The 22,017-nt window shown below is 40.2% G+C and overlaps 1 protein-coding gene across 1 annotated transcript in view; it reads right to left on the reverse strand.

Annotated features, from left to right (window-relative positions):
• The window catches only part of CENPU (centromere protein U), a 48,184-nt gene that overhangs the window by 10,576 nt on the left and 15,591 nt on the right, over positions 1–22,017 (reverse strand). The window contains exons 4-8 of the mRNA XM_036763137.1: positions 11,648–11,762; positions 9,587–9,650; positions 8,801–9,016; positions 7,541–7,610; positions 2,568–2,652 (exon numbers count right to left, since the gene is read on the reverse strand). Coding sequence (XP_036619032.1) covers positions 2,568–2,652; positions 7,541–7,610; positions 8,801–9,016; positions 9,587–9,650; positions 11,648–11,762 — 550 coding nt within the window. The remainder of the gene's footprint in view (positions 1–2,567; positions 2,653–7,540; positions 7,611–8,800; positions 9,017–9,586; positions 9,651–11,647; positions 11,763–22,017) is intronic.

The raw sequence follows: 22,017 nt of genomic DNA on the forward strand, positions 1-22,017 counted from the left end.
TACATATGTATGTATATCTGCATGTCTATGTGTACATATGTATATGTGTGTATACGTGTGTGTGTGTGTACACACATGTATTCAAAACTGTGGAGTTGGTCTTCATGACCTTTCTTGCATCCAGTGATGAGGAAAGCCCATTGCTTTTTCAGGTTCTAATGTCATGCATATCTAATCACTTGGGTCTTTTCCTAGTGTGTTAGCTAATAAAATAATTTTCAGATGAGTCTGAAAGACTATTGCTTCCCAGACCATTTTGTTGGATGATGAAATGCCCTCAACCCCAAAGCACTAAAGCCTACAGACAGATCAAACTCTTGGTTTAGTGACAGAAACGCTCCAAGGGCAAGCTTTGCAAACTGTAAGCACTTAACAAGTTTCTGTTGATTTGTTTCTATTTCTTGAATTCTCTGAGGGGGTAAACACTTTAATGGATAATCTGTCAATAAAACTAATGTTAGCTCAACATCAATGGCTTTGTAGAATTTTCTCAACATAATAAAAACTCACGGTCTTAAAGTAATAAAGGAAGCCTAGGGAACAAATAGTAAAGTATCAAATCTTCTAACTTGTTCTGAATTACCAATTTTTAAAAACAATACAGGTTCACATATTGAGTTTAATAACATGTAGTAACAGATAAAAGTCAAAAGCCTTTACTTTCTCCTACACACATCACAGTCCTGCATGATTATTCTAAAACAGTTAAGAATAAAATGGCATTGTCATGATTACCTCTGGAAAAAACTCTGTCCAAATATTCCGAACTGAGTTTGAGACAAAGATTAAATAGAGTGCAATTCCTGCTTCCATGATGCTTATAAGAATGTGATGGTGGAAGACATAGGAGTAGAAGACATCACCAAGTGTGTAAAGAGACTCCAGAGGCTAAAACCCAAATATTACAAAAAGCCATGAAAATGGACTGATTTCACAGGCTAAGAATTTGATTTCTAGGCTGGGGGCTGGGCTCTTCTCTACTTTTACTGACTCCTGACAGTATCTCACTCTTTTCAGTAGCCTTTTCAAACCTGCTACTGGATAACAAAGCCATCGAAGGAGAAAGAAGAAGGGTTTTCAATCTGGATATTCTCTCCCTTCAGAGAAGTTACTTCATACAAGTTCTCCTGTCCCTTAATCTATTCCTCCAATGGCTCCTAGCTCTCTTTCCATTTCCATGAAGTGGTATTTCCCCCAGCCTTCCTCTCCCTATAAAATCTTCTCCCTTGAAGATGCCATCTACTCCAATGGCTTCCACTATCACTGCTGATAGTGACTACCATCTTTCTGATGACTCCCACACTCAGGATCATCTCCAGACCACCCGGAGCAGATGACACAGCCTTCATTGAGAAAATGGAGCACTTAATCTAATGGGAGGTCCTCCTCAAAAAATTCATTATCACCACCCCTTCTCTCTTCCTCCCTCATCTCAGAGGAAAAATAATCACTATTCCTCAACAAAGGTTAATCCCTCTACTTGTACCCTTGACCCTATCCCAAAGACTCCAAAGTCTCTCCCTTTTATGCATCTGTGACCTCTCCCCCTTCACTTTCTCATCTACCTTTGTTTTAGTTTTTACATTTCCAGTTTGTTTAAATTACCTATTTCTCCTCTAATTTGCATCTCCCATTTGTGCTTATTTGTTGGCTTTCTCATTTTTTAAAAACACATATTCCTTTCATCAATCTTCTCTTTTTCTATTTTCTTAATAGAAAGTATTTATGTATGTATGTATGAGTATATACATATGTGTGTGATCAATTTTCCCCGAGAACTGCTTTAGCTACATCTGAGAAATTCTGATGTTGCTTCATCATTATCATTTTTCTTTCATATAATTAATAATAGTTTCTATGACTTGTTCTTTGACTCACTGATTATTCAACATTTCATTGTTAAGTGTCCATCTGGGTCTCCCATGATCTTTCTATACAATCCAAACTACTGCCCTGTGCCTCCTCTCCCATGAGAGCAAAACTTCTTGAAAAAGTCATGACTACTTCACCAGGGTCTCTCCTCAAACTTCCTATACTATAATCTTGTTTCCTTCAGAGAATCAGTGGGAAGGGACCTCAGTGGTTATTCTTGCCCTCTCCTCCCCACCACCATGACTACTGAAATTGCTCTTTCAAAGGCCCCTTGGATTTGACATATTCACATCTTCCTTGACTTCTGCATCATTTGACACTGTTAGCCAACCCTTGGTATGAAGAGGCTCTTCTCTTGGCTCTCCCAGTTCTCATCTCTCTAAGCACTTTTCCCTTCTCCATCCCCTTTAATGATTCTTCATACTCTTCTCCAGCCCATATGGTTCTGTCCTCAGTCCTTTTTTCTCTCTACACACTCTCCCTTGCTGATGTCATCCACTCCTATGTCTTGCACTACCATTTACTTAGAAGCACAACTTATACCATAACTCATAAGCATCATGGAAGCAGGAACTGTACTCTATTTAATCTTTGTCTCTAACTCAGTAACATGTAGATTTGCTGAATTGAGATTGCTTTCTTATTGAAGACAATATCACCGTTATTCTGTAGAAGGAAAAAAATGTCAGACTTACTTGTACTCTACCACAGCGTCCTCAAATGCAGATAAAACAACAGATGACTTTGCTTTATCTCTGGCAGATCTTTTCTTCTTCTCCTCTGGAGACCAAATATACAGAAAGTCTGAGAAATTATTAAGATATAAAAAAGGATGATATCTCATAAATTAAAAAGAGCCAATGGCATTCTCCTCAAGACACGCGTAGCACCGGATTTGGAGTCAAAAGCCTGGAGGTTGAATGCCAGTTCTGCTCCTGATGACCTGTGTGATTATGGGCAAGTTAATCTCTCCTGGACTTTAATTTACTTATCAGAAAAACTAAGACATTGGACTAGAAGACAGATAAGATCCTTTCTAGCTCTCAATCCCATTAATCACATATTATATTAATCTAAGATTATGGCTCCCCAGAACCATGTGTCTTCATCCTCATCCCAAACATTTTCTATCTTGCTTTTGCTTCATCGAACACCCTACTATCTTCTCATCTTTAGTCTTCCTTCTAGTTTGGTATAAATTTTTATTTTTTGCATATTTACATTTTTAAAATTCTGATAATACTGGGCCAAGAATGGGAATTCATTCCATATTTTAAACCCTAGATTAATTCCAGACTCAATCAACGAGCATTTATTAAGCACTTACTATGTGTAAGGCACTGCTGTCAAGCCCTGGGGCTATAAAAACAAATGTGAACACAATCCTGCCCACCAGGACTAGGATCTAGAATGAATACAAGCAGAGGAGAATCCCATTTTCAAAAAGCTCAAGAATGCAAACTGCTGGGGAAAGGCTACTCTAATGAATAAACACTGCTAGGAAAATTGAAAGGCAATTTGGCAGAAAGATAGTTTAAACAAAACTAGAACCTTACATCACAAAAAGCTCCACATGACTCAAATTCCAAATATAAAAGATCACTTAAAAAAACAGTATAGACCACTTCAATTACACAAAAATAAAAAAAAATTTGCACAAAATCAAAACAGCTAGATTAGGATATTTTTTATATTAAATATCTCTGATAAAACTCTGATGTTTAGGTGTCACAAATATGCCATTTCTCAATATATAAGTGGTCACCAGCTATGAACAGTTTTCAAAAAAAAAAAATGTTCAACCATAAGCAAGTTTGATCCAAATCACTTGATAAAAGAAATGCAAATAAAACCAACTCTGAAGTTTTACCTCATACCCTTTAATAAGATGATGATAAATGGAATGGTCAGTGTTGAAGAGGCTGAAGGTATACTACTATACTGTTGGTGGACTTCTAAATTGGTCCAATCACTCTGGGAATCAATTTGTAATTAGGTGAGAAAATTCATTAAATTGTACCCCTTAACCCAAAGATGTTATTTGCATATTTCCCAAGGAGGTCAATAGCAAAAAGGTCTATTTATATCTCATTTGAAGTAATCTATAAGATTCTGCCCTGATACATTTATCAAGTGAGAACACACCTGGATTGTTCACTGGGCGTGGACAAGGCCTAGGCACTTTCCTATATGAGACAGGTATTCTCTTCAGATTGGCTGAATTACTTGGTCATACCTTCTGGGATCTATATAAAACCAATGAACCAGCTAGAATCAGAGAGTAGAATCTGGCAGAAGAGAGTATTTCAGGTAAATCCCTGAGAAGGCAGAGTTTGGGAGATGGGGAGGTACAGAGCCCCAGCACTCTATCTCAACCTCAGTCTCTGCTTCCACAATTCCCCACCCCCTTAGGCTGGAGAAGGATCTCATGAATTTTAGACTTTTCATTGGTGTTCTAGCAGCATCCCTGAGACAAGAGCAGCTTCTGGCAGTGTCTTCACTGGGAGCTCACAGACTGGTCATGACGAAGATTCAAGGCTCTATATGGACCCTACAGAGAACCTATATACACCTTTTAGAAATACCTTAGGGGAATATTTTGAGGAATCCAGCGAACATAGTTCCAGGAGCTGTGACTTATTCCTTTGCCATATGTACTCTCTAAGTAAGAGCTCACTTTCCCCTTGACTCTGTGTATTTGTGGAAAAGTACATCATAGACTTCAGGGGGATGTTTTATATGAACTATACCAGCTACACCACCTCAGGAAATACCCTGTTCTAAAAGCTAATTAAATATAACTAACTGATATCAACTGATAGACATGGCAGAAAGCACTCCAGTCATAGAATTGTGAGCTATATTATTAGCCCTTATGGGCCATGCTACTACAGCGTTTAGCTGGAATACTCTCTTCTGTCTTCTGCCAGACTCTTCTCTCTGATTCTAGCTGGTTCACTGGAGACCAGACTTGTCAGCACAAGTAGGAGTTGAGACAGAAGCTTCAGAGCAAGCATGACATATATAAATATATAAATATACATATTTATAGCAACACTCTTTGTTGTAACCAAAAAACTGGAAACAAAAATGAATGCCCATTGAATGGAGAATGGCAGAACACACTAGCATAGGAAAGTAAAGAAAGATTACTGTGCAGCAAAGAATCAGCCAGACGAGGTATCATATAGCAGGCCTTGAACCTATGAAGACCTGAGTTCAACTGCCTACATCAGACACATCCTGACTATGGGACAAGGGCAAGTCACATAATCTCTCCAGGCAGCTCTCTTAACACTATAGACATTTGAGAGGGGTCAACGATCATTGGCTGAAAGGAATTTCTTTATTAAAAGTTCCCTACATCACTGGTCCGGTTCCTATCTCCAATAAACCAATTAATCAATCAACAAGGATTTATTAAGTACTTATTCAGTGTCAAGTACTGGGTTGTGTTGGGGATATAAAACCAAAAATGAAAAAGCCCTGCCCTCAAGGAGCTTACACACGTATGTATAAACAGGATGCACACAAAGTAGATACAAGGCAACTGAAGGGGGGAAGGTACTAACAACTTGGGGATCTGGGAAAGGCCTCATGCAAAAGACTGCAGCTGAGCTAAGTCTTAAGGAGTCTGGGTTCTAAAGCAATGCGGAAAAATCTAGAAGCAAAATTCTGGAAAGCAAACGAGAATTTCAAAGAACCCAAACAGTCTGCCACAGATTTCAGGCACATGCCCTGAGCCTGCTCTAGGATATTTGGAAATCACTTCATATCAACAGAAAGGGGAAAAAATCCACCATCCCATCCCACCTTCTCTCCCTGAGGACTCTCCCGGCGCTGCTAGCAGCTGGACGCTGTTTTGTGTTACTGTTTTATCTTTTCTGTGCTGAAAGCTTGAATTCAGAGAAATATGGAAGGACTCATATAAAATGACATTGAGTAAAGAAAGCAGAACCAAGGGGACTGTGACACGCATAGTGACTACAAGAAGGTAGAATAACACACTCAGTCCTGGAAAACGGCTTCACCTTGTCCCCTCAATAGCCAGGTGGGGAGCTGTGCAATGTGGTACATGCAGTTGGCACATCAGATGGCTTTGTTTGAAAAGTTTGGGTTTTTTTTTTGTTATCGTTATATGGAAGGGCTCAGTTGGGAGCAGGGAGAATATAGTTAAAGATAAATTATTGTACTGTAAAAACAAAAGGCAATCACAAAACTGTGGGGTTTTTTTTTTAAGGAAATAATGTAATTCGCTCTCTCTGTTTTACAGATAGGCAGACTTTGGCCTAGGGAAGCTTTAGTCAAGGCCTTAAAACTGAGAGCCAGAGCGAGATTCTCGGCTTTCTGATGGCCTGTCCAAGGCCCTGTCTTGTCGACAATGACTTAAAAGCCTTGGACATAAAAGTCCCGAGCCAGGAAATGAGGTGAAGCCGGATAAACTGATGGTTAGCAGCAGTAGCAATGGCAGTTCCCTGGGACAGGCTGATGCACTGGGTCCACATCTTCCTACAATCCCGACTACAAAATCCCACTCTACTTCTTAGAATTGTGATCTTGCCAAGATGCTCAAGAGTGGCCATTTTCCTGGTTTTGTTCCTGTGTGAAAAGGCTCTGATTTTTTCCCATTGGACCTTCATGGCTAAAATCAAAGGGAGCTGGACATGTTACGTGCAATTTTCCTAGTAGGAAAGATATTCTTAGATGCAGCTGATGGGAATGGAATCTGAACCCCTAAAAGGAAAAGACCACGTGGGGTTCAGATCCCATCCCCATCACAGTTAACCTAAATCTAAGAACAGTGCCCAACTTGTCCAATTTTTTAACTTATTAAACCACCATTGAGAGGAGTCCATAATTAACGGCTAATATATTTTAATTTAAAATAAAAGCCAAAGAATTAATAGTATGAAAACAGGGCAAGTTTTTTACATACCATGTGAAAAAAACCAATTTAATCTAATTGCTTTTAATTTATTCAACATGTGACCGCTCATATTGCGTTCTGAGGTTTACAAGGCATTTTCTTTACTGCAATTTTGTGATATAGGGAATACGAGTATTATTACGCCCACCCTACAGATGGGGAAGTTTTGACTAAAACAAGGTTTGAAAGGAGTATCTTTTTAAGAATTCTCCCCTGAGATAACACATGTGGTGGGGGAAGGGGATATGAGGGGGGAAGAGTTTACAAACCAGCTCAGGAACTTTGGTAAAAGCACAGAGGCACCCTGGATCAGAAACACAGAGCTCATGTCATCCAGTCCCCTCTTTATACAGATAAGGGGACTGAGACCAGCAGAGGTTAAATGATTTGCCCAGACAGTAAGTGGCAATACTGGATTTGGACCCAGGTCCTCTGGCTCCAAATCCAGGGTTCACCCCAAAAGTCACTATTAGGGAAGGGGGAGGAAGAACGACAAAGTACCATCTCAGATGTTATTAACCCTGGTCATCTCCCTTCAGGAAAGAGAAAAGTAGTTCCATGGAAACCAGCTCAGTCTTAGAGCTATAAGGACAAGTGACAGAGGGCGATTTCCTATGCCAATGGAAGCTTCCTATGCCGATGAGGTCCAAGCCCTATCCATAAATAAAATACTTAAATTTATTTCCCAGAACAGAATTCCCAAATTAGAATAATAACATCACAATAGTTGTTATTTGTTACCTGGTTTTACTGGTTGATTTTGAGGCTTCTCCCTCTTTCCACGAGAGGCCCGCTTCCTCCTAGGAGCCTTCTATAAAGAATACAACGTAACTTGAGAAACGGACACAATCACTGAAAAACATACTGAGAAGTAAAAAAAGGCAGGGCAGGATATAGAGAGAACATCAGATGTTCTCCTACGCTTACTCTAGTGTGAGAAAAGGACTTAGAAAAACTAAGTTATACTTTGAAATCATGACGAGCGACATTTAACTGATTTCTCTTTTGTGTGTAATATTCAGGAGCACATTTCTCACTCGTTCAGCTTACTTGGGTAAGGCTTACCACTTTCTCTTCTAAATTGTTGATTCTTCTGATTCTTTCCTCCAGAGCTTTTCTTCATTTATTAATCTCTTGCTTCATTTCTTCCACGTATTCATGTAGTTCTTAGTGAGAATCCTTTTTTTTCCCCTTTGAGTCTCTTCTTGCAGTTGTGAAATTACTCTGTTCTTCTAAGTTAAGTTTTTAGGTATTTCTGGATCTGTAGTAGTTCTTTGTAGTGGTCAGTGTCTTCTTCTGTTTACTCATGTCTCCACTCTTAGCTCCTAAAGAGGAGTTGTGTGCCAGGGCCAGGTTCCAACACCTGCTGCTCTTGTGAATAGGGTGGTTGGCCCTGCTTGGTCTCAACCAGGGTCACCAAGGTTCCTCCTCTGGCCTCTACTTCCTGGGGTGTGAATATACTAAGAATACTTATAGTAATTTTAAGCTCTCTGTGGCATTTTGGGACAGAGTGCTACAGATCAGTCCCTGTCTAAGACCGAGACACCCAGAAGGCCACTTTTGGTCCCAGCTGATTGATTCCAAGGCTCACACTTTGAGTTTCCTGCTACTACTTTGAGTTTCTGGTAGTGGCCCTATGCTGTTCCTGCCTCTGGATATAGTCTTGCAGGCCACAGGTGTGCCTGATCTTACTGAGACACTTCTGTCTTATTTGACTTCACTATCACTGTCTTTTCTGGTAGGTCCTCATTTCTGCTACCTGTAGAAACTGGCTTTTTCTGCATTTCTGGGGTGGAGCAAGTCACTTACTGCAGTTTCTCACCAGCTTTCTTGATAACTATTTAGCCTGGTGCAAATGTCCAGTTTTTGCTGGAGTAGAAATATGGGAAGTGGGTCAACTGCCTCCCTTCTGGTGGCCATCTTGTCCAGAACTTACACTTGAATAAGGGAAGACAACACAGGTAGGAGTACTGCCAAAGACTGAAAAAAAAAATCTCTTACCACTTCACCCTCGGTGACAAGTGACGCTTTTTCAGCAACAAGGAAGGGTTCACTAGTAAACACCGATTCCGCAGATTTCCCTGGGAGGTCTGCAGAACGCACAGTGGAGGAAGCTCTAACGTTCTGCTTTCTCATCTCCTTTACCACACGTGTTATTCTGCCTGAAATGCTTTCCAATTCAGTATCATCAGCTATTGGCTTGGATTTTCTCGATGCCTACATAAAAATCAACACAGCACTGTCTATGAACATCATTTAAAATGATTAAAAACTCAACTTTCTAAGAAGCTGCATACTAATGATTCCATGTGAACTCTACACAGTTGTTACCAACAGTTCAACATGACTTCATGGACCCTGATTCAGAACTTATTTTTTACGCACCTTGTAAAGGGCTGGCTAATGCACGTTTGGGAGGTTGTGACTCTGCTATTTACTAGCTGCATCACCCTGGGAAAGTCAATTAACCTCTGCCTCAATTTCCTCTTCTGCAAAATGGAAATAATACCATCTGCACAGACTGAGCTAGGAGAATCAAATGAGACTGTAGCTGCAAAGCATTTTGTTAATCAAATGCTATCTAAATAGAAGATTATTGTTCAATAAAAAAATTGCATTCCAACATGTAGCAGCCAAATATTCCCTTTTCAATAGAAATGCTCTTTTATGTTTCAAGTGGAAATTCCTTTTCACAACAAAGCTGCTGCTATCAAACCAAGTCTTTATCTATAGCCACCGTCTAAAGAGAATCTGAAACATACAGGACTGGCAGACATCCTTACTTACCTTTTTTGTTCTCCCCATTACAGAACTTTCCTCTTCCTCAGGTTGACTTTCAGTCACTTCCATGCTGCACCAAACAACAAGTAATGCAAACTTTAAGCAAACAAACTTTAACCCATGGAGCTCTTCTGCATGTCACTTAAAATTAAGACACCAAGAAGTTGTACATAAAACTTGTAATACTTCCCTAAGTCAGATAATTAGAGGAAGATGTCAGTCATTAAGGATGAAATATTTTTTCATACTCAGGAATCATGAGATTATCAACATGGGCACTGCTTCCACCAATGCTGGTTGGGACCCTGCTTAATTGCCTTCATAGGTGGTCTTCATGAGTTGCTGCAGTTCACAAACATCATCCCTTGTTGGCTAACCTAGTGATGAGCCTCTTCTGAACAATGGAGATGCACACAGTCCGTCGCTGGGCATGGGGTCAAACCTCTCCAACGTTTACCTAGAAGCACTTGTCTCATCCACCAAAGGAATTCTCTTACTTCAATAGAAAAGGAATATGCTCTGACTCTTTCCAAAGAAGAAAAATAAATCAAGAGAATTAATGATTAATCCAACCAGAGGAGAAAAGGATTTGGGAGTCAGCTTCTCATCCCAGATCTACCACTCACCTGTGTCACCTCAGACAAGCTGCTCCTCCTCTGTGGCCCTCAATTTATTTAATTATACAGTGAGAAGACTGAACTTGATCCCCTCCAGTTCTAAATCTAAGATCATATGCCAGATGTTGGAACTAGATAAATTTTCTCTCTAAAAGGCAAGTCCCCTTGGCTCCTGCCTTGAAACTACAAAAAAAATTCATGATTTTGAATTTCATGAATTATCATGGGGTAGGAACTACGCAGAATTTTGCCTTAATTCATTTTAAGTAGTAAGTATTATAAGCAAGATTTCCATGGAATACTAGAGAACAACTCTTCTCCAGAACCTCAAGCAACAGAAATGCTGATTATATGTCCACCTTTAGCTAATAAGTAAACACTTCAAGTGGTCATTGCTTAGTTGAATTCTGAAACACACGTTAGTCAAACTTTCTAACATTTTGTAACAATACTTTCCAAGCCCTGTGAGTCATCTTGAGGTCCTGAAAGCTATTGCCACTGAAGACCCAGCCCCAGTAGGTCTGACCACACTGGAAAGGCTTCACCAATAGAGGATGATGCCTTGAGGGAGAAACACACCAAAGTATCGTCTAATAAAAGCCATCCTTGGATGATGCCCCATCACGCCAAAGAGGTGACCAGGTTTCTCAGAGGTGATGCCAGGGCAACACTAGGTCTAATAAGCTAGAATGTCTTCAACCCCCAATTTTTTTTTAATCACTTCTTAAGACAAGTTCTGGTGGAAGTTTTTGTACAGCATCTGTGATGTCATTGATATGTAGAATGACCAGTGAGGAACTTCTCGTAGACTACCCTGATCATATCAGCATCTTCTCTGCAAATTAAACACTCTTAGAGAGTAACTGGGGCACTGAGAAGTGACCACTAGTCTGAGGTCACACAAGCAGGAGGTGTCAAAGGTGAGACTTGAACCAGGTCTGATTCTAAGGCTACCTCTCAATTAACACCAAAAAAAGGCTGAATTAAGCCATGCAGATTAGATTTAAATTTTAAACTAAGTGCCTCTACATGTTTCTGGAATACTCTGCGTAGACTAGCAATGAATTAACATCAAAAAATGAAGTTTTCAATTTGCAATTTTTTGATGGGAGAAAAAAAAATCAGGTTCTCAATTATGTTAAAGTAGTTCAAGAATTTTGCTTTTTAGGAAGCAAGTTCCTACTTTAGTTTGTCTTAGACCTATTGGTTTAGGGAAATCTCAAGAAGGAAACTCCTTCCATCTATGCCAATGCTCTGCAGTGACATAAGGTCTCAGAGTAGGACCGTGAAAGGCTAAGGAGGTGACCAGTCCAGTGGGACACAGCTAGTATGCAGAGGGGACTGACTCCAAGGCCCAATGTCTGATGCTGCCCTCTATTGGTTTTGCTAAGCAATTACTGTATCTTCAACAATCCCATTAGACACACATAGGCAGCTGCCCTCAACATACCTTGTTTTGGCCTTTTTTGCAGGTGGAGGGGAATCAAGTGAAGGAATCAGACACTCAGTAGGTCTGCAGATTTCCTCCGCTTCCGAATACAAGGCTGTACTATGTAAAGGGGCAACTATATAAAACATAAGAAGGACAATGCTGAAATGGCATTTGAGCTGTAACTTACACTTCCTCCCAAAAACCATGGGTCAAAACAAGAGTCTCACTTCTTAGGGAAGCTTCTATTCATCTTTTTTTTTTTAACAGCAAAGAAAACTTGCCAAACTACTTTGTCCATGTGTGGACTTTGAAGTGAATTCTTTCAAAGTTAACAGTAACTCCTGGAAAATGAATAAATGTCTAATAAAAGAATAGCAACTAAGCAGCTTTAATGGTGCTAAGGTTCACTTTTTCCTCAACAAGGCAAGTTCTCACATCCTCTACTGCTATCAAAAGATAAGAAAAAGGACACCCACAAATGAAAAGTAAAGAAAATTTACCCCTAAAGAAAAGTAATTAAGTTGCATAGATTCGTTTTTAGCAGGTTTTTTTTTTAGTGGCAAAGAACTAAAAACTGGGAGGATGGGTGTTCACTAATTAGGAAACAGCTGAATAAATTATCACACATGACTAACGAAATATTATTGCCATAACAAATGACCAAAAGAACATACGTCTTCACAGAAATCTGAGAAGCCTTACTTGAACCGATATGGACTGAAGTGGGCAGACTCAGAACAATTTCTACAATAACAACATTGTAATCTCTGAAAAGACTTAAGAATTCTGGTCAATGCGATAACCAACCAAGATTCTGGAGGACTGATGATGAACTGTGCTACTTACCTCCTGACAGGGAAGATGCAAAATAAGACATTTAATTTTGGATATGACCAATGTAGGAATGTTTTCCTTGACTATATTTATTACAAGGGTTTTGTTTTGTATTTTTTTTTAAATCAATAGCAGTGGGAGAGGGAGAGAAAATATATGCTTTTAATTGAAAAAAAATTAAAATGTTTAAAAGTTTTTAATTGCATAAATTGACAGTAGCAGGGAACAAATCTTAACCAAATGAGATATTGTAATGGCAAGTGAAGGGGGACTTTTTGTTGTCTTTTGTTTTGGAGTGCTTTTCAGCACTAAGGCAATCAAGTGCCTTTGAGTCTTGCCTTTGTTTCAATCAAAAGTCTCTGATGACCTGCTTAAATTATGGGAAGGCCAAGATCGCATGGGTTTGAGTCTCATCATTATGATGCCCTCTGACGCTGAAGAAGTGTATATATACTGTGAGATGAGCATTTTGCTTTGGGGGCTCACTCACTGGAAGAGTGGCGTGTGATTTGAGCAGACAAGACTCTGGGTAGCTCCCCCATCCCCACTTTGAAAAACCCAGATGCTGGTGCTTTTCTCTCTGGTAACTATGTATGAATGTATTGCTATAGACAGACGGTTAGAAGTGCCATCTGCTGATTTGTGTTATTTGCTCTGTTTATAATCTCTGTTTGTAACTTATGTTTGTATTTGCTCTGAAGTTCAGGGTACTGACTTTTTCTCCTGAACTAAGTGAATGATATATGTCTGTTTAATTAAAGTAACACTGTTAACCCCTTAAAGTTGCTTTCCTTAGAAAAGTAGATCAAAGAACCTGTGCCAGCAGCCCTCATGTGTGCTGGTGTTATTACTGGTCTTACACAGCCACAGTAGTGGCAAGTAGCATTGCTGTTACAGGTATTTACAAAGTTTTTTGCAAACCTTCAAGTGCTATATGATTATTAGCTATTACTATTGTTCTCCTACAGTGCCCTATGGCAGATCTCCTGCATTTTACTTGAAATAAATACTGAGGAGACTCTATTGGTATGATTAAAATTGTGCTGACCAAGGATGGCCAGACAGCTTCTAGGAAATTCATAGGATCACCTCGTAGGGGGCAGAGAGTTCGAGTCCACTCTCGACCCCTTTGGTGCTTCTTAAACTGTGGGTTGAGGAGTCACTGAATTCTAGTCTAGTCCCCTCAACTTAGAGGGGGTTGGGCGACATGTCCAAAGTCATATTGTGAACTAGGATTCAAAGGGACGTCCTCTGCATCCAGATCCAGTCCTCTTTCCTTTTCTCCATGCTAGTTTTTCTTGAGGAAGTTCTTGGGAAATTCTAAAGAAACTGAACTAAGGAGGTGACCGGAATAGGACGAGTTCCGGAAGCCAGACTACAGCCACTGAGCTCGTCTGATCTGCTCCTTGTGCCGATGTGTGTCCACCGGCCTGCAGGCCCAGCTTTGTGCTGTGTGCCCCACACTGACATTCTTAGGGCATGGTGCGAAGACTTCCAGGGGTGCTGCTGGCAGGACACCCTGGGCAACAGCACCACACGGAGCTACTGGAGTTGCTTTCATTTGCAGTCTTCCAGTTCATATTCTTACCAATCGACTGGATATTGAAGTTGTTTTGAGTGTCCTCAGGAAATAAGAACGACATGTACTGGGATTCCTGACCATTCTTGAGCACAGAGTATCAGGGAGGCTTATGGGTAAAGCCTCAAAGATCAACGTGTTCTCTGCCCAGAAATGAAGAATGAAAAATATGATGAATTTGTAGAGACAGGGAAAAGAGGAGTTTACTGAAGTACCTTTTCCGATAAGCAATCAATCAATTAACTAGCATTTATTAAGTACCTACTACATGCCAGGCACTGTGCTAGGCCTGGGGATTTAAGTCCAACTACTTAAACAATCCCTACTCACAATGAATTTTACATTCTAATGGATGAGATAAATACATATAAAAATGTATACAGCAGCAATGGTTGGTTGGTTGTTGTCCTTTCTCAAAGAGGACCAAAATGACATCGCTATGCTAGAGCCAAGTGTCAGGGTGTCTGACTATAGCTGATCAGACCAACATCAGCTTGGAATCTACTATGGGTCAGGCACATATAGTCCATGTGAACGTTGTGGGTGGATTCTCTAAATTTGTGCATTTCGCATGTCTTTTGAGCTACTTCAATTCTGCTTTGCTCAGAGCACAGCACCTTCTCTGATGTGGGCACGCCATGCTGAGTGGTCCTGTGCCAGTGTCTCCCATGTCACACAATCAATTTCAGAGTTAAGAGAGACCTTCAGAGTGTTTCTGTATCACTTCTTCTGACCACCATGTGAATGCTTGCCCTATGTGAGTTTTCCACAAAATAGTCTTTTTGGCAAGTGTTCATTTTGCATTCGAACAATGGGGCCAGCCCATCGGAGTTGTGCTCTCTGAAGTGGAGTTTGAATGCTTGGCAGTTTAGTTCGAGTAAGGATCTCAATGTCTTGTACCTTATCCTGCCAGGTGATCTTCAGAATTTTCCTAAGATGATTCAAATGGAAACGATTCAATTTCCTGGCATGGCGCTGGTACACTGTCCAGGTTTCACAGGCATACGAGGTCAACACAATGGCTCCGTAGACCTTCAGTTTGGTAGTCAGTCTAATACCTCTTCTCTCCTTCGGAGCCTCGCAAACACTGAGCTAGCCCTGGTAATGTGTGTGCCAACTTCATTATCAATGTGTACATCCCTGGGAAGTACAGTACCAATGCAGGCGAACTTCTGCACAATATCCACAATTTGGGAGGGAAGATACCAACAGGCAGGGAAGGGAGGGAAGGAGAACCACCAAAGGGGAGCAGGAGTTAGGAAAGACTTCATGCAGATGCCTGACAGTTTGTCACAGTACTTTTTGTGACATATTCAATAACTACCAAATGGAGAATAAGGTGTTCTTTATATGCCTGGGACCTCTTGACATTTAAAAAGTTTAAGTTAATAAGAGAATGAATATTATAATGAGGAGGGGTACTCTGAATCTCCCCAAATCACTGATTATTAATAAATAATCATTTCTCTCATACCACATCCTTTCTGCTCTTCAGATAATAGATTTTCTTGTATTCATAGATATTTTTTCTTTGTGAGACAAGGGGTGAATGGGCTCTTTGCTGACCTGTCCCTTTTTGGCCTACGGAGAATTCTGGTTTGTAGACCTCTAGAGGTAAGGTTTTTCTGGTTTGGGGCTAGCCATTTGGGTCTCTGTTATCATGCTAAACCCTGACGAGGTTGTGGTACAGAGCTAGCGGGGCTGGGTTGCCACCCTTCCTATTGGGGTGTGGGAAGATTGGGGGTCGTATCTTTGGAGGAAATCTTTCCTCTGAGGGGACTTGTTTAGCCTTCAATCAGCTCATGCCATTTGGTTTTCTGTTTTGTGTTTTGGGGTGTGGGGAGATTGGAGGTCATTATCCCTCCTCCGAGGGAATTTGTTTAGCCTTCAGTCAACCCATGCTGTTTGTCTCTGTTTTGTGTTGGAGTGTGAGAGAGATTGGGGTCGTATCCTTGAGGAGGAAATCTTTCCTCTGAGAGGACTTGTTTGGTCTTCAATTTCACCCACACTGTATGGTTCTCTGTTTTGTGTTGAGGTGTGAGAGAGATTGGGGGTCATATCTTTGAGGAGGAAATCTTTCCTCTGAGGGGACCTGTTTAGCCTTCAATTCGATTCACACCGTGAATTTTGTTGTGTTTTGAGTTCGTCTCTGTTCGCGTGTCTGTGTAAATTGTGAAATGTCTATGTTTTGTTAAAAAAATCTGAAACATAGGCAGCCAGAGATATCCGGCTGCCACCAGGGAAACAGACTCCCTTCCTTGTGGCTCCCGTTTGGCCAACGTGGAACTACGGGGAATGGGTTAAAATTTGGCAAATTCTGGGTTTTAAATTGTTAAAAAGTTTGGAAATTGGTTAGTTGAATTTGGGAAGAAAGAACTCCTGAAACTGTAAAGTCATTCCAGGAGCTCACTCTTGCTAAAAAAACATCTCCTCCCAATGAATGCCTTCTGGCTAAAACCTCCATTAAAGTCTTCAGTGGAACTCTCGCATTTGTCTCAGTCCCTGATTCCCTTAGATTCAAGTACAAAAGAGGTTTTTGGGAGTGAGCAAGGGGGTGAAATTTACTTACAATCATTGAGATCTTTTCACTAGGGCTGCAGTGAAAGTTAGAGCAGTTAAATCAAACTCCTCTCCTCCCAGATCAGATTAGAAGAGAATGCAGGAGAACTGTAGGAAAAAACTTAAATCGCCCTCCCCACCGGGCAAAAGGAGGAGAGGGACAGAAATTCACAGACTGACAGTCAGTTCTGTGCCCCTGAGCACCTTTGTAGCCCGTCCTTGTGGTAAAGTTTAAAAAGTAAAATTTGTGAAAGAGAGAGAGGTAGAAAACCTGTATAAGGAATTTAGGGGGGTTGTAGAATAGCAGCTTGAGATTACCTGTCTAGTCAGGAGTCCATGTGCTCCCCTTGGCTGCCATGTGCTCCCGGCCTCACCCTTCCCCCACCCTCTACATTGAAAAGGTTATCAGAGCTGAAGCTAAAGGAAACTTGTAAAGAAATAGGGCTGGTTAGTTAGTGCTTGGAAGGGTAGGCTCCCTCAAGGGGCTGCCAGGCCCCACCTAGGGAGGAGCCCTTTAGAAAACTAAAAGGGATTTTTTCCTGCTCTTATCTTCCTTGGAAGTCCAAAAAAAATCCTTTTAGGCATTTTTGTATAAGATGAAGCTTGGAAAAAGTGGGTGCAAAAATTAAGTTTCTCTTTCTTTCAGAAGTTCATTCATGGCCAGGCAAAAGTTCCTATACCTGGGCCAGAGGTAGTGGTGCTGAAGAATATACAGCTAAATAAAGTATTTGGGATGTTAATGTATTAGTATATGTGATACATGTATTTATATATTAATACATTAATATATAATACCAAAAGTAATAAGCTGAATAATTTCTATATGTGGAAATCTGGAAATGCAATAGATGTCATCTGAAAATTATTGTTTCTGTATTTCTAAACTTGCATTGTGTTCCCAAAAATTCTCTTAGATTGTGAAATTTGAGAAGACTATTGTGTGGTAAGAAATGATATTATAGCAATTTTAATCTGATTTTGATATATGTGAATTGGGTTTTTAAAGGGATGTGATAAAATTTGGAATTGTTATATGTGGTTATAACAAGTAAATAATTAATAATACTGATATTTAACCGTGAGAACAGACTTTCTGTGTGAAAAAGTTTTCTATCATGAGAATATATCTGGTGATTTAAAGTTATAGTTTCAAATAATGATATGAAAGATTCTCTGTGCAAGGAGATTTAGAAATGTGTTCACCTAAATTGATAAAAGGGTTGTTTCAAGTTTTAAAATGCATAATTATGTTTAGGGCACTGGTACATTTCTAAATTGTGTAATTTGACAAACAGATGTATCAGCAATATTGAAAAATGTGGTAATCTTTTACAATGCAGAGAGTATTGGGCCTTAGAAATTAAAATGTTACCACTAGTGGTTATGAATCAGATTTGATTTGCTTATCCAACTCAGTTATGATCACTAGATTGGTAATTAATTGGAATCTGTTTCAAGTTTTAGATACATGATAATTGCTTGCGGTGTACTTATTTCTAAGTTTGTTATTATATACAAATTGGTTAACATCGCATTACCTGTGCTGTTAGAGAATAATTTCTCTTATAATCTGGATGTTGTTAGATTAAGAATCATAGTTAATTAAGAAATTGAGGTTATTAACTGAAACAAGAACTTTTGAAACTATCTAGTCATGAATTCTTATCAATCTTGTGAAAGTTTTCAGGGTAGAGGGATTCCTATAGACAAAGCTCTTAAAAGTTCTGGTAAACTTTGTCATTGTAATAAGAGCTAATTTAATTGGGTCCATTACAAAATCTTTTTTGACTAAAGGATTTTGTGATATCTAGAAATTCTGTAATAACAAAGAATTGAGTTGCTATAATACCTTGAAAAATATAGGGGTGTGATTTTCAAGCCTGTATCATCTAAAGATATATTTATGTATGTTAATCTGGAGGTTTATGGACTAATTTGTGAATGAATCCAAATGTTTAAAGGTTATTTTGCTTTAAGAAGGGAAAATACTTTTGGAAAATCTTTTTGTATAATTTTAGAAGGCCTGCTGAATTTCCGCCTGTAAGCCAATTGGTTGCTGTTCAGACCTATTGTGAGTTCTCGGAGTTTCTGGGTGAGAACCTTATTAGAATTAATGCTTATCTATAGAAGCCTTAAGAGGGAGGTTGAATGTCCTTATTTGATGTCTTATTCAAGTTTGTTTTGAGTAAGGAGGTTCCAAACGACAGTCTAAATTCCTTACTCCTCCCTGCCCTTAGTTTAGATAAGAAGAAAAGAATTTCACCTTAGCCCACCTGTCAGAAGGGAAGGAAAGGGGAGGGGCAGCAATAAGAGGACAGTAGGGGTCAAGAAGCCTCCAACCTGGCTTCTTCTTAAAAAACTGATAAGATTAGACTAAGACTTGAGATGGGTTTGGCCTGGTAGTTTAATTAGTGAAGTCTGCCATCTGATGGAGAAGAACCCATCCTCAGGGGGAGGTGAGATGGCAGATGTTTTTAATAAGTGTTCCCTTTTTTAGAATGAGTTATCAAAAAAAAAATCCCCTTTTTTTGTGTCTTTGTGTGTTTAAGAAGCTGAAATGGGATTCCAGTATACACAGTTACGACAATGAAAGTACTAACTTATGAATTGTTTCATCTTATGGTTGAAATGTAAAGGAAAACTGAGTACTGGGTTTGAAAGATTTGGAAAGGTAAATTAAGGTTGAGGGAAAATAGGAAAGGCAGATAAGAAAGTCTGGGGACAAATGGGAGTTAGCTAAGCCTCTCCTGTCCCGAGAATGACATAGTTTCAGAAGGTCAAAGTAAGTTGGAGATGAGTGTGAGGAAGTATTTAGAAGATGGAAAAGTTATGTAGCTTGATTTGATAATTATTAGCTCAATAAAATTTGGGCAGTCTTATCTGAAGGATATTTATTTGCTATTTAAGATTTTTTGGGACTACAATTTAATATTGTCTTAAGCTCTGATTACAGGACTAGGTCACATGAAGCCAGTAATGGCACGGCAGGCATTACAAGCTTTAAGGTGGATCTGCCTGGGAGCAGTCGTGAAGACAACCTTGGTCACAGCCTAGTGGACATCTGGGCCTATAGGAGCCTCGCCCTGCGGCTCCAAGAGCCTGAGAGGGACAGCACCGGATGCGTCTGGCTTTCTCATGGGATCCGGAACCAGAACCTGAGCAAAGACCTGCTTTTTTTCCCTTCTGCGTCCTTGTGTTCCCAAGACTGTTTTTCCTGAATTTTTATTATGTTCCCTCTGCTTACTTACAATTAGTTTACAATTTCTGCCCATCCCGGGGGATGTCCAAATACAGAAAAGGGAAAACCTGACTCCACCTAGATAGGGATTTTAAAGCTTCACCCTGTGGAAAATAGTTTTTTCCATACCTTTAATTGGTCTTTAGGCAAAACTTTCAGTTTGCCTTTGACCAAAAAGGGGGAAATGTGGGATGTTTTATACCATTTTTTAAATTTCTGGAGTGCAGTACCTGGGGAGGCTCCTTGGACTCTCCTTGAGTCTTCCAACTAGGTCTGGCCTTCCCCTGGGGCCAACGACCTAGCGTTCCTTTTATTGTCACCCCTGCTTAGCGTTTTGGTTGGCCTCCTAATTTTTACTGCTATGCCCCATCAGGTCGTTCCTTTTTCAAGGATTTGAAACCCCCCATGAAAAAAAAAGTGGGGAATGTAATACAAGGAAAATTAGGAACCCCTGAGAAACCCCTAGCTACTGACAAGCACCCCCAGGAAGAATGGACTCATATCTTTGGCATTTAGCAAACCCCCTGGGACTCCATGACTCCACCAAGGAATCTCAATAGATAGGACCATCCCACTGAAGGATAACCTGGCAGACCCTTTCTAGCAGATATCCCTGGGGCTCCGTTATTCCACCAAGGAATGTAAATGAGATTATCCCACTAGTAAGATAACCTGACTGAATTTTTTGATCAGCCAGGACCTTTGTTCCTGTTCCCCCCCCACTCTGTACCCCCATATCCTATATAAGCCAAGCCATCACCCCAACACATTTGCCATTGATTTGTGGTGCCGTACCCCGATGGCCGCCGGCTAATAAAGTCTCCACTTAAAACTTATACTCTGTGGTGTGTCTCGCTCGCTTCTGGTACAACAATAGTACAATATTAATTTCTCTCAAGTCCTTATTCCTTGTCTTATCAAAATTTATTCCAAAGGTTCACTACTGCATCAGTAGCATAAATCAGGGTGCTGCGATATTCTGGGACCTCATGAACCCTCATAAGTGTATGGCAGAGAGAAAAACATGAATTGTCCTACTGAAAGAACAGTATGTCAACAATCAATGAAAACCAAGATACAGCAGTAGGCATGTGCCTTCTGATTGCCACACAGACCTCCCTAGCCTGCCTGAAACGCTTCCCTAGAATAGATCCTAGGTTCCTGCTCCTCTCTTAGCTCTACTGTATTTGGCACTGCGAAGAAATTGTGTCTCCTGACCCAACCTAGTCTCCTGTTTACTGCCAAAGTTCTGTCCTGCTTCACCCAGGAAAAGGCTGGCCCTCAGATATGCTAACTGTCCTAGTCACCAACATGGCTCTCCATACCTAAACCCAACTGCTCCAGAGGATAGCAAAGATGGAGAGTGGATACTGGATTCTTATCATGATGATTGTAAAAGCTCAATACTTGTAGCAAAACCGTAATTTGCCTTTTTTCCTTTTAAAATAAACATGAAACTCTCTAGAGAAGAACTGGATGATAGCCAGTTAAGTTTCTTTTCTATAGTATTTGCAAATTCTCCCAGGACTGAGGTCTCCAGCTCTTAAGAAGGAATATTTGACTTACAAATGAAAGTGTTGAAGGAGACCCCAGGGATTCAGGAATCCCAAGACTAAAGTTCCCAGGGCAAGGTGGCCTGCAATGAATTCACCATGTCGAGCATTCTTTAATGCAGCAAAGATTTATTGTTATGTTTTATAGTGGGCAAGAGTTCTTAGGGAAACTGCAACCTTACAAGTGGCAGCTGGGGGTGGGGGTGTTAAAGTTTATATAGAATATTCTATAGTAAAACCTGTGCCAAATGTGCTAATTAGCTGATTCAGGGCAGGATTAGGGAATAGTTACGAAGTGGTCAGTTCTTAAAGGAACATGCACTTTTTGTATCTACTGCGCAGTTATCTTACCCAGAGTTCACTGGAAAATAGCCCAAGGTGGGGGCTACATGGAGGTGTGGTTTTACGCCTGAAACTTCACTAAGCCAACTAACGGTCAGGGCTGACTGGGAAATGCCCAGGCTGCTGCCATAGATATCTTGCCAGTGTATACATAAGAGTATAGATAAAGAATAGACAGAGTATATATATATATGTCTAAGTCTGGGACACATATGATAGGTCAGTGAGTAGCAAATATCTCTCTGATCTAGTACACAGCCAATTCAGCCAGTACACAGCTAGC

Source organism: Trichosurus vulpecula, chromosome 6 (assembly GCF_011100635.1).
Source record: "Trichosurus vulpecula isolate mTriVul1 chromosome 6, mTriVul1.pri, whole genome shotgun sequence".
Lineage (NCBI taxonomy): Eukaryota > Metazoa > Chordata > Mammalia > Diprotodontia > Phalangeridae > Trichosurus > Trichosurus vulpecula.